The sequence below is a fragment of the Drosophila suzukii genome, chromosome X (genome assembly GCF_043229965.1).
Source record: "Drosophila suzukii chromosome X, CBGP_Dsuzu_IsoJpt1.0, whole genome shotgun sequence".
In the NCBI taxonomy this organism is placed as follows: domain Eukaryota; kingdom Metazoa; phylum Arthropoda; class Insecta; order Diptera; family Drosophilidae; genus Drosophila; species Drosophila suzukii.
Genome location: NC_092084.1, coordinates 20,494,318 through 20,512,784, shown reverse-complemented (window position 1 = coordinate 20,512,784; position 18,467 = coordinate 20,494,318). Strand labels below are relative to the sequence as shown.

General features: G+C 35.7%; 2 protein-coding genes across 3 annotated transcripts in view; both read right to left on the bottom strand.

The window, feature by feature from the left end:
* mew (multiple edematous wings) overlaps nt 1–18,467 on the bottom strand; it is a 58,580-nt gene that overhangs the window by 22,923 nt on the left and 17,190 nt on the right. The window lies entirely within an intron of this gene.
* Nucleotides 1,227–1,935, bottom strand: LOC108005355 (uncharacterized). The gene has a single exon (XM_070997615.1). It carries the CDS (start codon nt 1,833–1,835, stop codon nt 1,404–1,406), a length of 432 nt encoding a protein of 143 aa, XP_070853716.1. The 5' UTR covers nt 1,836–1,935; the 3' UTR covers nt 1,227–1,403.

Genomic DNA, 18,467 nt, shown 5'->3' with positions numbered 1-18,467 from the left:
AAACCATTTTACCCAATGCAATTTGTTTACCTTCTAAAAATCTTTTAGTAGATTTTGCTTTATAAATATTGTAGGTATAATTAAAAAAATCTTCTGTATTAAAGAAAAAATATTTTTAAATATAAATTTATATAAATTTACAATGAGGTACTGATCAGATTCACCTTTAGCCAGTGATGACTTTATTCCAGATTTCACTTCTATTCGATTAGGCGGTATTACCAAATACTTGATAAGATATGGGAAGCAAAGCTTGATCGATGACATCGCTGTGTTATCACTGTACTGTAATGGCCTACAAAAAAAGGGGTGTTCTCTTTCGTTTTCGCAGTAACTGCGGGCTGTAAGACGTATAAATTTTACTTATGTCGCCATAAACTAAAATGAAAACGACACACCCCTCCGCCCCCTAAAAAAACAAAAAAACAAACCCGAAAAAAATGGAAAAATTTTGCGTGCTTTGCGTTAAATGTTTTTATTTTCTTGTTTTTCGCTGGCTGTAGTTAAATTTGTTTTATTTTTTTTTTGCTTTGGTGCTTTGCTTTTTGGTGGTGTGCGCATAAAATTTGCATAAATTACACGCGTCGACACTGACAAGTAAATTCACTTTGAAGGCAGACAACCCCCCCCAAAACCGAAAAACCGCCGCCACTGTTATTGCTTTATTTTTGTCACATTCAGCAGCAGTTAGTCGAGTGCTGTTTTAGGCCATTATGTTAATGAGTTTTAATTGAAGAGTCCGCAATATGAGCATATAATTTATGGCTGGTTTTTAATTTTTTTTCCTCTGAAAAATTTCCATATAATTTTGGGCCTCATGTGGGCGCCTGCAGGGGGTGGGAATTTGGGATGGGGGTTGGCTGGGTTAGCAAGACTTTTATGTGATCAGCAACATGGTGTCTGGGTTTTAAATTTCCATATGGTGAATAAGTTATGTTGACTGTTGTTAGGCGCATTAAATTAAATGGATTATGTGGGTGGAAATCACACTTAATTTTAAGGTTTTGGTGTTTATTTTTCCAAAGGGACCAATTTCCCAAACGTTTTACTAAGGGTAAGAAGTAAAAGGACTTCAACTGGTAGCCAATTGTTCTGGGAATTTTAAATCAAGATTTTTTATAATTTATTTTCTTATTTGGAATGTTGTCACATTTTGATTAACAATGACTCAGTGGCCAATGATCAAAAATGATTAAATTGGGAATGCCCAAATTGTATTTGTTTGCTTATTTTAAGTGTTATTGTGTGGATGATACATAAGTTTCCAAAGAATAAAAGCTGGCCTTTCACAGGAAATATAAATAATCATCAAATTGATAATGTTCAAATGTGTTTTTTGTATTGTACTTTAAATTAAACAAATATAATTAATCTGGGAGAACTCATCTGAACAAAAACTGGGATTACTGAAAGTAGTTGGCGAAGGCCCTTCGCAATTTGCTGAAAACACTGAGTCCGCTGCCCGCCGGATTCCGACCCTTTTGAGGGGGCGGTTGGACCGATGGATCATCTTCCAGGTGACCCAAATGCCAGCTGATCGGTAGTTGTCCAACCACCAGGCGCTTGGCCATCAGGATACCCCGCTGAAGGTGCTCCGCGGATGCGAAACGCAGCTCCAGACCCTTGTTCCTCTTGCGATAGGTGGTCAACGAACAGAATCGTGAAAAAATGGACAACAAATGGTCATCGCTGCCGGGTGGAAAGCCATGAAGGCTCAACCACTCATTGCTCCGCATATCCTCCGATGAGCTCCTCGTCCTGGCCTGCTCCACATCCTCTTCCGGTCCCTCCCCGTTCTCACTTCCGCTTCCGCTCTGTGAACTCTCGTCGGACATGTTTAAGCTGGCAGTCCTGAATTTTGTGGGGGATTGGCTTTTCCAGGTAAGCTAAGTTGATTTCTCAGTTATTTTTAAACATGTGACATTTATTTCTGAAAAGGTTTGACTTTACTTTATGGTTTAACCAAAGAGTATACGATTGATTCTTTGTGAAACGTTTCGAGAGTTTCTTTATATTCTCAAAACAACTTCATATTTTTATCACGACATTATACCATTGATATTTGAAAAAAAAAAATAAAAAAATTAATCCATTTGACAGAATCAAAGATATGGTTCTTATATAATTAAGTAAACAATTTGATATTTAAAAGTTCAAGTTTATAAAAACACGTGTGAGATAAATGATAAACAAAACTGCAAGGTAAACAATAAGACTTGGTTTTAAATTTCGCAATTCTGTTCTGGGCTTTTTTGCTGTTATAAAATTGTATAAACAAGTTTACCTGTTGTACATTTTACAAAATTAAAAAAAAACTTGTACATTAAAAAAAACATTATATGTATATTATTTTAAAATATTTAAAATATATGTACATATGTATTTTGTGGAATTGCAAGAAATATGAAACGGTTATGCATACAGGACAAACGTGTGTTTATGAACGTATATTTGTATTTCTCTTATCGAAAATGCAAAAAAAAAACCCAAAACGCTATCGAAAAAAGCGGAAGAGAGTAGGGGTAAGATAATAAGAGAGTTGGCAGCTGTTTAAACATAAAACTCAACCTCAAACACTGGCAGATATGTGTTACTCAGATATTTTTCTCGATAATCCGCAACACCAAAACTACCTCATTTGAATGTATTTTTCTTTTATTTATATTACAAAAAGTAAGTTCTTTAAAAAAATATGCTAACGACTTTCCATTTTTGAGATATTTAAGATCTAACGATCTATAACCCAAACTTAACCATAATTGTCTGCAATATCATTTCATATCACATGGCCCATGGACTTGCTCTGTATTATCGAAAATGGAGTAGGGCTAGGCCAACATATGTACGAATAGATATTGTATATGGCATCCCAGATACTTCCTATTCTCCCCTTTTTTATTGTAAGTGGGTCAAACATTTGGGGGCCATACGGCACAACTTTTTTTCCCCGATAGACACTATCAGTGGGTGAAAGGGAAATAAATAATTCCACTGGATTCGGAATAATCATAATTGTTATGTCCATCGCGATTGAACTCTAATCCGTATCGCCTCATTTTATGGATGGAATGCCCCAGTGTACTTATTACTACGCCTTCAATATTGTTTATTTTTGAGGGCTCTTCGTTTATTGTTGCTGCGATCAGTGGAAATTCATCGCATCCGGAGGAGGCAATCAATTTTGAATTCGATTTGGTGTTGGTTTGGTTTTTAGTTAGCTCACAAAAGAATCCAATGTTGCCCTCCACTTGAAAAACAAGAGATTTGATTCAGAAATTTGGGAGGGTTTTGAAAAATCTATAAAAATGTAGTATCTATTTTTGACTAAAATCTGAATCTCGTATTTTTGACCAAAATCGGAATTCCATTTTTTCGCACTAAAAAATCACTTTTTTGGATGTTATAAAAAAACTAAACGTCAGATCGTGGAATGTAATACCTTCGTTGTGTAATTTTCAATCCATTGGCATTCAAACCTGGAAATTTTGACCTTTTCGCATTTTTCGCAAAAAACGACGACTTAAATAAATGCGAAAATTGGTCAAAAAATAAATTTACCTTAAAAAGATAGGGATCGATAGCATATGTAGCAAGCTGCTCAAAACAGTCGGTCTTTTCGCTGTACGCCTTGATTTGACTAAACTACGACTGAAAAACCACTAAAAATCGGAATTTTAAAAAATACTGATGTACCCCTTTATAAAAAATGCGAAAATGGGTCAAAAAATAAATGTTCCTCAAAGTGATGAAAATCGATAGCATTTGTAGCAAGCTGCTCAAAACAGTCGGTCTTTTAGAAGTACGCCTTGATTTGACTAAACTACGACTGAAAAACCACTAAAAAATGAGTGTTTTTGACCAAAATCTGAATCCCAAAAAAAACCGATGTACCCCCTTATAAAAAATGCGAAAATGGGTCAAAAAATTAATGTTCCTTAAAGTGATGGGGATCGATAGCATTTGTAGCAAGCTGCTCAAAACAGTCGGTCTTTTCGCTGTACGCCTTGATTTGACTAAACTACGACTGAAAAACCACTAAAAATCGGAATTTTAAAAAATACTGATGTACCCCTTTATAAAAAATGCGAAAATGGGTCAAAAAATAAATGTTCCTCAAAGTGATGAAAATCGATAGCATTTGTAGCAAGCTGCTCAAAACAGTCGGTCTTTTAGAAGTACGCCTTGATTTGACTAAACTACGACTGAAAAACCACTAAAAAATGAGTGTTTTTGACCAAAATCTGAATCCCAAAAATAACCGATGTACCCCCTATAAAAAATTAGAAATTGGGTCAAAAAAAAAGTGTTCCTTAAAGTGATGGAAATCGATATCATTTGTAGCAAGCTGCTCAAAACAGTCTTTTTTTTTTTCTGTACGCCTTGATTTGACTTAACTACGACTGAAAAACTGGAAAGAAAAATCGTATTTTTGACTAAAATCTGAATCTCGTATTTTTGACCAAATTCGGAATCCCATTTTTTCGCCCTAAAAATGCACCATAAAAAACTAAACGTCAGATTGAGAAATGTCATACCTTGTTGATTAAGTTTCAATCCATTGGCATTCAGACCTGGAAATTTTTAACTTTTCCCATTTTTTGCAAAAAAAAAGACTACTTATATCGATATATTTCATATAATAGATAAAAGATAAAACATAAAATATAGTTATTATGAGCTGAAAATAAAATCGCATTCTCAAGAAAAATTGAAGTCAAAGCAATAAGTATTATCAATGAACTTTTATTCGACAGAAAAATGTCATTCATAGCCTTATCTCAGCTTGGACAATTTTCATTCAGAGCCTCGCCATAAAAAATTTTAGAGTGGGTTTAGCATTTGAACTGCGATAAGCTTTGAATGGCGAATCAAAGCGTATTCTTACAAATTCGCCAGCTTTGGAAATCAATGCAAATTCCGACAGCCATAAACATTTGCAAGTTCATTAGGTCCGCTGACTTTTATGGGTGACTGTGATCGCTGGGCTAATCTGAGAATCGCCTACACGGATATTGAAATACTGGAATACTCGAAAAAAGCAGGCATTCGTGTTCTCAGATATTCAAATAACCCCTTTGGTTTTGTCCCTTAAGGGCCCTATAGGGCCTTTCATCTCCCTCTCTCCTATCGTAACCCCTAATTCTCTCTCTCGCTCTCACATTGTCACATTTCCGTATAAAATTCTGTTGACTCTGCGAATTGGGGGCGCAAGTACGACATTAAGAATTTCAATGGATCACAGGCAGTAACTATAACTCAGCAGTGAAAAAAATATTAGTAGTTAGGGGTAGGGTATCAAAATAATACGAGGTAAAAAGTTAAAAAGTTTAGAAAAACTGCGAAATATTTTTTGAAAACATTCAAAATTCATAAAGATCCTAACTCATATTGCCTAAAAAATATTATTCTGAATTTAAATACACCAAAAAAGGACAATAATATTTTTAAAACAGATATAACATTTTTTGATGCTACATACTTTTTATTTTTTTACTGTCTAGAGACTATGAGATCTATTTTTAATGGACCTTTTAAATTCAGGGGATAAGTTTTTGTAATAGCCCAATTGTAAATATACCTTTTTTAGTATTATTAAGAACAGGCCAATTACAAATATACCCTTCTTTTAGTATTATTGAGAACTAGAATTAATTTTTTTCTGTGTTACAGGCGTGGAATCTGATCCCTTGCATGCTCAATTAACTTTGTGAATTCTTGAGCCGCCGAACTTCCAGTGAATTTGAGTGCTTTTGCTTCAGCACGGTGGTGCAGAATGGCTTGGTGGCTCAGTGGTGGTGCAGTATGCAGTGGTGCAGCGGTGGGTGCCTGGCAAATTTATCGCTCTGCCAGAGCTGTCAGCCTGATGAGCGTCGACATGGCAGGCCAAAAAGAACAGCAACAACCACGGTGGCTAACCCGCTCACCCACCTCCCCCTGGGGAACCACCCCCTCACCCAATCGTCACTCCAGTGAAACCACTCAAACGCAACTACAACTGCAATCCTGTCCAAGCGAATGCTCGTTAAATGTGCTCAAATTTGAATTTCAAATGCGTTTGGCTGTTGCTGCCGTTGTTAACATTTTGCAGAAGTTAAGCACTGAGAGAAATAAATCTTGAAATTAAATTTGTGGTTTTTCTGTATATTTTTTCTATATATTAAATACCAACGATTTATTTTAGATGCATATTTTAAGATAATAAATGTTTTAAAAATTCTAACAAATATAAAGGTTTGTTCTAAACTTAGAAATGGATTCTTAAGAAATTTTTCAATTAATTAAAGTACCAGAAACCATTGTAAAGTAAGACTTCAAAATAAAGTTTTGTATCTTTGTTTTATATATTTTAAACAAATTTAGGCTTAAAACCGTTTTAAAAAATTGTGAATTATTGAAAAACCAAAAACTATATTTCTGTAAATAACAATATTAGGTGTTACCAAATAAATGAGCAACCAGAATTTATTTCACGTGCATTAGTGAATGATGTTGCTGCTGCAGTTGCAATTTCTGTTTCATCTGCCAGTTGTCAGCGGAAGTGTTGATGAATTTATTTGTCAAAATCGCATTAAGCGGCTGACTTAATGAAACCACCACCGTTGCCATTACCACTAAAAGCAGCACCACCCGCACTCCCCAACTGTATATCTTTATACATATATATATATATATCTTTATAAGTCCATGTCCCTGTCAGTATTTTCCATTGTGGTGCGTATTTGTGTGGCGCTGATTGACATTTAAATGCAAACTGTCAGTGGGGTCTGGTATTTTTTTTGTTTTTTTCTTTTTGGAATTTCATTCATTGCATTGTTATTGAACCCACAATGAGATATCTCAACGGTTGTGCCTTAATTAATCACAGCTGCAGCTAATGGGTTAAGCGGTACATACCTGAAAGAAAAGGGAGAAAATGTTCAATTAATATTTTTGGAATAGTGAATAGAAATAGGCAGTGTTGGTTAACGGCTCAAAGAGAATCGCAGCAGGGAAATGCAAATCGTAACCCCTTTCTTTTTGCTTTGTTTTTCTGGTGTTGCTGGCAGACGCAGCAGAGGCTAATTTAAATTCAAATTTAAATTGTTTGCCGTCGCTTTTTTATTGACAGCAACAAGCTGCAGCAGCCAAAGAATAAAGAAAGCCAAGCTGTTGAAAGTGGTGAAAATTTAGCTTTTTTATAGCCACAACATACTAAAAATGTTAGTGTTCGAAAACGATGATATTTAAGAAACTATCAAGTTTTCCATTAAGTAGATGTACTACATTAATATTTATTTTATTTAGTTATTTTAAAATTACATCTGTATAATGATCCTCAAAATCTGCAAAACTATAATGACTTAGTACATTTTTTTTAATACATCGTCTATCTAGATTTGATCTTGAAAAGTAATACCTTTTCCATAAAACAAAATTCAAATAAAATATAACATTACTAATATCACAAACTATAATATTTTTTCCAATAAGCTCTTACTTACATGGAATGTGGCAATATCTTAAGATAATACCCATTGAAGGGTTCGATATCTCAGCCCGGATAAGATAAGGCCAGCAAAGTGGCAATGGTAGAGTATGGCAATAAAAAATAGAATCGAGGAAAGACACTTTTTGTGGCAACACTGATCGTCGGATCGCAGATCGAAGTTGCATGCTGCAGATGCACGCCCCGCGATTTGCCAGTTTCGGGTTTTTTTTCGATCGGGCAGAATAGTGCTGCAAGCTTTGAGCTTTGCACCCACGCTTTTGCTGCCCACGCAATCGATAAACGCGAATAAATATTATTTATTTATAGTACATACACACACAGAGCGTAACGCCCACCAGAAATGGGAACTGTCAATTAGGAGCGGATAAAAACCCTTTAAAGGCACGATACGGTGCTCATTAAAAGGGATCTGTGGCTATCCCTGGGGATGGCCTATACATACACACACAAATTGCTGACGGCCCTTATCGTTCTGGTTAATTGTGCAATTGAATAATGACAAAATATTCTTAATTTCGATAAATATTTCCCCTTCCACTGGGCCATAATCCCTGGGGAGGAAAGTATGCCAAGCAATTTGATTGTACCATTGTACAAAATAAATGAATTTTTGAAAAAAGGGGGAAACAATCAGTTTTCATGCATTCCTTTGTTTCTTCAGTTGCTATTTTTTGTAGTGGTAAATAGTTTTAGAAAACTTGTCATTAAAATATTAAATTCCAATAGAAATATAAAATATTTTACTCATTTCTGATGGTTATACCACCATATCCACCAGGATATCGGCGTTTAGGACCAACTATCGACTGCTGTGTCCAGACCAAAGACCATCCCCAAGAGCGATTCCTATGGACATAACATACCTTTCCCCATTCCCACCACGTAATCCCCTTTGCTCCTTTTGCCAACGGAGTCGTCATGCATTGCCATTTTTGGTATTTTCAGCCAATTAGCGGCGCAAAGGCTTCAAATGTTAAGTAAAAGCGAAACGGGCTAACGAAACGTGGCCAAGCTCCTTGGCCAACAGCCCATCGGAGCCAACTGGCCGAACAACTTGCATTTTTAATGGTGCTGCCACAGGCGGCGGCCAAGGAGATTTGGAAGGGGATGGGAAGGGGTTGGGAAGGGGATGGGAAGAGGTTGGGAAGGGGTTGGGAAGGGGTTTGGAAGGGGTTTGGAAGGAGATGGCCAGAAGATGCTTAGCTGAATTTGCTCCTTGGCGATGGTACAAAAATCGTGACACGATAGTACATCTATCTATAGTGGTTTAAATATTATGATGATATGATAATATGAAAGTGACTTTTTTTAAATTAAGTATTTGAAACACCTTATTTTGCTGTTCTACAATTTTCTGCATATTTTCGGAAATATCTGGAATTTTAAAAACCATTACTTAGGTACTTAGAATAACCTGTCCATTATAATAAGATTAATCATAATTAATGGATTGATATTAAGTCAAAATCAAATAATAAAGTTGTTACTTTAGTTTCAACAATAATTTAATTTATAAATATGTCAAGATAGGGTAAAAATAAAATAAAATAATAAGATAAGGTAAAAATAACACGTTGATTAAGGTACATTAAAGATTTATATTTTTAGATATGTCAGAGATAACAGAAAAGACTCTGCACACAATTAAAATATTATACCTATGACCGAATTGGATGATATGATTGTGTTTTTACCCCTAATGACCGTGAATCATGCGGAATAAATGAGAATACCATTTCCTATTAGCAATATTAGCTTTTCATGAATGGAATGTTCTATTTGCGAATGATGAAATTTGCGGAAAACTACGCACGCATGATGATTCATATACATATGTATTGTCCTGATTCCCGTCAAGATAAAGGTAAACATTCATAAGCAAGCGATAAGATAGGGAAACTGGAGCAGAGAGCAAATGTATATATAGTGCCTACATAGCTCTATGACAGATGGCAAATATTATGTTTTAAAATTAACTTTAAATCGAAATAATAATGAAGAAATAAATTCCTTCACGTGACCATCGCTGAGCTCGTTAGCGAAGTCCAATCAAATGAAATTTATGCGGCGGCCTTAGAGATCCTCCATTTATACATATATATGTGGATCCCTTCGATTCCTGTATCGCCCTCTCTGTCTCACCGCCCCAAATAAGGTCACGCCCGTTTGCAGGACTTTTAATGAAGCCTTAAATGTCATTGATGAAATAACTGCGCAAGCGGTCGATCCATTGCGATCCGATCCGATCCAATACGATTCGATTCGCAGCGATTCGATTGTCGCCGGCTGCTAATTAAAGCTGACCATCTAAGGTCCGAAAAAGCCAGTAAACCCGCCAACCCTCTTCGCCCCTCGGGTAATTGGCCAGATTTTCCTTCGGGCGACAGCGAAAGTGATGACAGCTCGGCCTCCAGGGACACGGAGAAAAACATTGCCATCAAATACGGATTTCAGTCGTAATTGATAGTGCTAAAAGATTGATTGGAAAGGGAATGCAATTTATAAGACCTTAAAGATATGTATATCGTCTAGGAACAAGTTAAACATTTGTTTTAGATATATATAACTTTGGGTTTTCTCCATTTCTAGTTAGATAATAATGATTTCTTTTATCAGGGTATTCCCCTTTTTAAGATTCTCTACAATATCTTTTCCAAATTAAACACACATAACACACATTTCTAGTTAGATAATAGTTATTCCTTTTATAATGGTATTCCCATTTTCAATATTCTTTACAATATCTTTTTAAAATTAAACATATAAACACTTTCTTTATATACATATATCTTTAAAAATATTTGTCGCCATTTCTAGTTGGATAATTATGATTTATTTTATGATGGTATACCCCTTTTAAAAATTCTTTACAATATCTCCTCAAGATTAAACACATAAATAAATATATATATATATATATATATAATTAACTTTTATAATGTTTTTTCGCCATTTCTAGATAGATATTACTTATTCCTTTTATAATGGTATACCCATTTTCAATATACTTTACAATATCTTTTAAAGATTAAACACACATATATATATTTTACATGCTTATTTGGTATAATAATATTTTTGGAGTATCTTACTGGGATTTTTCGATTTTTTCTGATCTACGTTTGTAAAGTGCGTATTCTTTAATATATTCTGTTTTTTTCAGTGAACATTTTGCGCACACACTTGGAGTTGCATTTTGTGCCTGAGGTTTCGAGTGGTTTTCCATCGATCTTGGGGGTGGCAGTTGAATAGCTCGCAGTTGGCTAATTGGCTCATTGGCCTGTGGCTAATGGATGTTGACGCTTCCGTCTGTGTCACCCCCTTTTCCCCCCTGAATTTTCCCCCTTTCAGATGGATTTTCCCCTCGATTGGCCGCGGACAAAAGGAAAATTAAACAGTAGCCTGCAACGATTTTGGTCAGTTGGTCAGTCAATTGATTTCTGTGTTGATTTTGGCACAGCTGGCTGAGCAGCAAAAATAAAATACAAATAGCAATATAAATGAAAAGGGGGCGTTTGAAAGGCAAAAAGGGGGCGGAATCGAGAACTCTGGATAAAAAACCAGTTAATTTTCGACTTATCACGCCCGCCATCCTAATCGAATTCTTAACTTTTGGGAATTTTTTGTGTTCGATGACCTTGAATGTGCCTTAAAATTTGGCGATAAATTAGGAAAGGAATGCCAGTCGCATGTTGAAAATATTAAAAAAATAAGTAAAAATTGTGGATACAAAGAAGAAGTAGAAGTAAAGCAAAGCAGAAGAAGGTGCAACGCCCAAAGGCGAGAAGAAATACAAGAATAACCAACGAAACTGAAACTGGAATTGAAAAAAAGAAGGGGGATACAGAAAAATGAGGTCTTCAGAGAAGAAAAATTATTTTGCTGGGATAAACAGTATACAAAAAGGGGTCATCCTTACCAAACCTAGATTACAATATTAATACATTTCTTAAATAATCAAGAATTCTGAAAACTTTTTAGATCCTGAAATTATATATTGTATCTCAATACATTTAAGGTCTTTGGAGGAAATATTAAGAGTAATATTGCAAAGATATTTTAGAGAACTATTAAGGTCGTGACGAAATTACTCTAAGAGAATACTACGTAATAACATTTTCAAGACATTTTAAAAATTGTATTTAAAATAATTCCAAAGTAAAACATTAAAGGATTACGAGATATTTTTTAGAAAACATGCAGGTAATTCTGTAGTTTCGATTCCCTGTTATGGGTAACATTTTTTTATACGGTTAGTTACTTTACTATAAAACAGGGTAACCAACTATTAAAAAAAATGACTTGTATTTTATTTACTTTGGTTACTGTTTAATAGTAAAACTACCATGAAATGGTAAGTTGTGGGTATTTTGTTGATGGGAAAGTATCTATTTCGTTGGTAAAAATTTACAATTCGATGAGTTAGGAACGTTTATTTATATGTAATTTATATGTTGGTCATTTTTGCCTAAAAGTTTGGTTGGGTCTAGAACTTTTCCCGACCTTTCCTCAGAGATATTTCTTCTTGTGTATTGTATCTTATTGTAGAGAGAGGAAGCGAAGTGTCGGGATTTATCAGCAGGTAAATGGAGCTATAACTCTGGAGTCCCCAGCACCCCTGCCTCAGAAAGAGATAAGCCTTGATGGACAGGTGAGAGGAGTACATCGAAGAAGAAGAAAAAAAAAGGGGGGGGGGGGGTCACCGGGAGCAATAACCACGAAGTGACAAGTCAGCCAGATAAAAAGCAAAGCGGATAAAAAGCCGGCCAAACGACAAGAACGATGTTTCCAGTTGGAAAAAGAAAACGAGGTGAGAAAATGGCTTGATGCATTTCCGTTTACAGTCATCTCCAAATCGAATATGTATGTCGAATCCAGCAGATACGTATGTTTTTCAAGGCTAAGCCACTGAGATGCAGCCAAGCAGGCAAAAATCCGTTAGCAAAATAAAAAAAAAAAACAAAAAAAATAAAACTACACCTATATAAAACAGAAAAGAAGAAGCGGTGCTCGGTTTCTATTTGTACTTTCCATTTGTGTGTTGTCAACAAGAAGAAAAAAAAAAAAACTGAAAAAAAACGGCAGCAGCAAGTTTGAGGCATTTTAGTTCAAGTGCAAGCTGTCAAGGCAAACGGTGGAAAATCAGGGGGTTCGGGGATTTTCAGGGGCCTTGAGGGGTCTTCAGGGGATCCCATAGCGAGCCATTCAAGTGGTCGGCATCTATCCAATAAAGTAAAATGCTCAAGTCGCTCTGCAGATCGCAAGTCGGCCTCAAAAGTGAAAGACAGACGGGGAAAATGCCAATGGAAAAGGGGTGACAACAGCGGTTTTTGGGGGGCAGGAAAGCCTCAAGTGGCCAAACAAATTGAAATTGCGGCACGCAAAAACATCAACCGGACAAGTTCGTTCCCCATATCTCTACCTCTCCAGTCTCCCCATCAATATACCCAGCTCTTTCTGAACTTCAACCAACTAAACACCGAAAAAAAAATAGTTCATATTAGGAAAGCACACCTTTAAGCCCTTATAATAATTATTAACCCAATTAACATAACCTCACTTAAACCTCACTTAAACATAACCTCACTAAAATTCATGAATATATCTTCTATTACTAGCTAATAAAGAATATTAAGGTATAAAGTTTTATAATAAATAATATTCACCCTTGAATTAAGAAAGCACATCTTTAAGCCCTTATAATAATTATTAACCCAATTATCATAACCTCACTTAAACCTCATTTGAACATAACCTCACTTAAACCTCATTTAAACATAACCTCACTAAAATCAATGAATATATCTTTTATTACAAAGCAGGTACCTAAACTAAATTTGCAAGAAAAACCACTAGCTAATAAAGAATCTTAAGATTAAAAGTTTTATAAAAAATACTATTCACTCTTGTAGTATTTTGTTGTTTAAGGCATATAGGAAATTTTAACAAATATAAAGGTATACAAAAGGGTAGCAAAAAAACCTAAACGATCTACTTTAAAAGTATTTTCGTTATCTGTGCCATCCCAAAATATATCTATAAATGGTACTTTTTCTTCAGAAATATATTATTTCTTTCTGTGTATGCAGAGAGGGCAGGCATGCACTTCGTCATCATCAGCATTCATTAGCGTGAGCGGACAGCCCATCGTGATCTGTGATCTGCGATCTGCGATCTGCAGAAACAGCAGCTGTGGCATCAATTGCGGACAGCCCTTTGCTTTTGGCACTGGTTACTGGATGCTGGATATTGCAGGGTATTGGATATTGGGTACTGGGTACTGTGCACTGGATACTGGGCCACTGGTCATGAATGTGGTGGCATTCATGACTTGCATCCGCATCGTATCCCAATGGACGGGCCATCTGCAAAGTGTCCCATTCGCATTCGTATTTTTCTGATTCCCGGAGCCAGCTCCGCATCATTTGCCAGCACTTTGCTAATTTCTTCACTGGAAACGAGAAGTGGTGACCCCGACTGTGACTGAAACTGTGGCCAAGTGATTAGCGAGCTGTGAATTGGAGAAGTTGTGATTGGAAAGCGGGGAAATGGTGATGGAAAACTGAGAAATTGAAAAAGGGGGGCCATTACAGGAATGTGGCGAATGTGAGTGGCCTGAGCCAAAAGGAAACCATTGATGGGCGAAAAGTGATTTAAATGGAGCTAGCAGAGGGGAAATACTGGAAATAAAACAAGTGCCTGGAATGCTCTATCAATTTCAGGCAGGTGAAAGGAAAATTCTTTAAATTATATCTTAAAAGCTAAGTGTATTTTAAACTAGAAACTTGATTTCTACAGGAAATGCTTAAATACATTTAACAATTTGGAGAGGAAAATGTATTGAATATACTCTCTAAAAACAATTGTATTACTCAACAACATAGTAAATTCGTATCTTCTTTGAAAAAACAAGACACCAGATAATAAGATCAGCGTCATTAATGATATCACCAGAATGCGTTGGCTTATAGAAGTCATAAAACAGGTGAGATGAGTAAATTTATTCAGAAATGAGTAAGACAATGCTTGCCAGGAAATAGCTAATATATAGAAAAATTACTCAGCATGTACATATATAAGTATAAATCACTGAAATCCCAGTGAATTAAAGTGCTGGTAGCAAATCGAAGAGGTTTTTCAGGTCCCCAGTTGCCCGACACTTTTAACTCCCCGATCACCGATCTCCAAACCCCAATCCGCATTCCCTCGAGAGAACCCTGCAGACGGGTTCTGAGATCTGAGTTCTGGGTTCTTGGTTCTTGGCCCAACCCTGGCGAACATGTAAATGCAGTTTTGGCCATCAGTTCAGTTTCCTTTTGCTTAATATACTCACAAAAAAAATGAGGAATGAACTACCTATGGAATACATTTATATGGTATTACCTAAATGGTTTTTGTCAGATATTTTGTTTATATTTGTTTACTAAAGTTATGAAATCAAGTAATTTTACTTTATTAAAGTTGTTTTTTAATATATATATATTAAATATAATATATATTATATTATAAATATATTATATATCTAATCCTTTTCTTTATTTCTGGTGAAACTAACAATTTTTTTGAAATTCATCATATCAAATGAAGTTTTAAGTCAAATAATTATATGCTAATTATATACACTCCTTAATAGCTTGCCAGAATTATTTAATGATATCACACAATAAATAAATTCCTGATATATATTTGTTTCTCAGTGCACCTGCAGGCCCGTAGTTTTCCTATTTATTTCTTGCGATACTACCAAATACCTTAAAATTCAGCATAGAATATGAAGTTTTAAATGAAATGATTATATGATAACTATATTTAAATTCCTTGATAGCCGGCCAGAATTATTTAATGGTATGATATAAAAAGCTGTAAATATTTAAATATATACTTTTTTCTCAGTGCACCTGCAGGCCCGTACTTGTGTAGTGCCACAACAATGACAAATTCCAGGGCAAGGTGCCACAATTGCTGCGAGTTCCGGGAACTGGATGGGTGGCTGTGGTCCGGAGGCGATGGCGAAGGCATTTATGCAGATGAGTCGGCTCTGTGATTATCTTGGCCAGGCTCTGTCTTGGACCAGCCTCGTCCTTCAACCCCAGCCGATCCCATTCGATCTGAGCCAAGCCGAGACTTTTAATAAATTGATCACAACAAATTGCTGACAGCTGATGTGCCGCGCCCGTCTGTAGAAGTTGCTGCTGCAGTTGCTGCTGCTGTTGCTGCTGCTGTTGCAGTTGCTGGTTGCAGTTGCTGTTTTGCAGCGGCAACAAGTTCTCAATCAAGGCGGCAGAGCAACAGGTGCTGGCTAAATGACAGACAATTGCTTTTAGCCAGGGCCACTTTGGCGAGCGGGTTCACAGCGGTTCAAAAACGACGGCAATTTGATTGGAATTTCTCGTGTGGCTGCCACAAATTGCTGCCATTGCCGGGTTGCACAGATGCAAAAAGATACAGAGAGATGCAAATGGACTTGGGCATGGGCTCTGTGCCCTGGGTTTTGCAGGGATCTCGATCGCGATTTTGCCTGCGGCATTGGCAATCAACGTCAGCGTCAACGAAGCGTTGAAAATGCCAATGAAACGGAAGCTGCAGCAGCAACATTTACTGCAACTGCAACTGCAGCAGCAGCAGCAATTCCGTCCTGGCCAAAAAGGCAGCTGCCACAAAATCAGAGGAAAATACGTAGGTAGCAGCAGCAGCAGTCAACTGGCAACAAACGAGTTCTGTGCGCCAAATAACAAATAAGTTTTAATAACATTTAGCCTGCACCACCGGGCGTATGCGTAATGCGAAAATTGTTTGCCACGGAAAATGAATGGGGGAAAATATTAATTGCTTTCCCCCCACCCTTACAACTCGCTGTTGTTTTTTTCAATCAGCGGGGTGTCCGAGTGGGTGGTGGTTGGTAATTGGGTCGTGCCAAGTGCCACGCCCACCCGCTGCCAACGCCTTAATTGCCCAACGGATGAATCAGCCCACAAAAAAAGTTGGTAGGAGAAATGGAAAGTTACTGGCTTCCCGTAAAGCAAATTTTTAAATACATTTTATTTTTAAATATATTAAGTATATAAATATTGTTTATAAAATCAATAAATATTTTGTAAGGTATTTTAAAGACAGTTGTTGCTTTAAAAAAATTGTATAAGCCCAAAAAAGAATATAAGAAATGTTAAAATTAATTCAACGAAAGAAAGAAATCATATTCTTCATAAAAACTAGAATATATTTTTATTTTTAAATATATATATATATAAATATGGTTTATAAAATCGGAAAATATTTTTTAAGGTATTTTGAAGACAATTTGAGTTGTTGTTTTAGGAAATTTGAAAGCCCATAACAATATTACAAGATATGTTAAAATTAATTCAGCTGAAGAAAAAAATGTTATTATATAAGAGATGATAATTATAGATAAAAATATAATATATTTGTAACTTTAAATATATTATAACATAAAAAAATTATTTATGAAACCGCTAAATATTTTGTAAGGTATTTTAAAGACAATTTAAAAAGTTATTGTTCTTAAAAAATTGTATAAGCCCACAAAAATTCCGCAAGAAATGTTAAAATTAATTCAACGGAAGTAGGAAAGTGTATTCATTATCATATTATTATATTATAGATGGACTAATATTAATAAAACAAGTATTAAGTAAAGGTTCAATTAAGTTAGTTCTTTTACTAATTAAGTTATTTCTTTATTTAAGACCCCTTCCAAACCCATTAAATATCATTATTTTATAGTAATCACTTTAATCTACCTCAAGACCCTAAACGCAAATGGCTTTACAAATAATAAACAGCACCCAGTTATTTGGATCGCTTTCTCTGGCTGCTGAAAATTACCGACTTAACCGCATCCAAATTGGATCACCGAATTGCGGACGATGTAGATCATGTTTATGGCCCATTAAAACGAGAAGCGATCGCAAAATTAAAACCGAAACTGGGCCGAAATTGAGAATTCGCCTTGGAACGGTAGTCCAAAAAAAAACAAAATAATGATGCCAGCTGGCCAAAAGTGGCAAATTGGCGACCATAACTCTTGATGAATTTTCGCCATATACCCATTTTCCATTAGCAAATTGCGAAACCGTTTAGTGGCGACAATAGGAAATTCGTCTGGCCCCAAATTTTCACCAATTAACTGGCCACATGGAAACGAACTCTAAGTATGTGACATAATTTCCCATTGAATGCGGCATGCTCGAGTGCGTTTTTCCTCAGTTTTGCATGCGATTTGCGCATTCGGTAATTAATTATCTGTGAGATTTTCCAAGGCGGAAGTTACGAAAAAAAAAAAATGGGGAAAATGGAAATACTCTGAGTTTGAGATTGGAGGGGGGAAATCGGAGACTTTCACTGAACAAGAAACGAAAGCAACACTTCTGCCCACGCCTGAAGAGCCCGAGAAAACCCGACGAATTCATAAAACGAAACGTGATTTGCTTTTTAATTACGGCCCCTGAAAAAAATATATAAAAATTAAAATGAGCCGGCAAACGGGTGAAAAAAAAAGAATAAATGAAAGAGAAAGACGCTTTTCCGCCAGAATGATTTTCCAGCATCGGTCAAAATAGTCAAAAAAAAATAAAAAAAATTAAAAAGACCCAAAGAAGTTGATGATGTCTGGCGTCAACGGTTCGTAAATTTGATGACTCTGGAATCCGCTAAAGAAAGTGGATCTTGGCGACTTAATTTGGTTAAATTAAGGAGTTGTGAATTCCATGTGGATAATGGAGAAATATTTTGAGAATTTTCATGGGTTTCATAGAGGACCAAGGACAAAAAACCCTAATATCATTAACATTTATGGCATATTTGTATTTTAATAAAGGATGGTTATATGATATATGTATTGTTAGAATAAATTGTAATATATAAAACTTGTAAAAACTATTAAAAACCTTAGATTGACAGAAACTGTTCCATTTTACACCCAAAGTTTCTCTGGCAACAGAGTCAGGAAACATCAATA

Excerpts from the sequence above, each read along its gene's own strand:
- LOC108005355 (XM_070997615.1), bottom strand. The coding sequence starts at position 1,835 with ATGTCCGACGAGAGTTCACAGAGCGGAAGCGGAAGTGAGAACGGGGAG.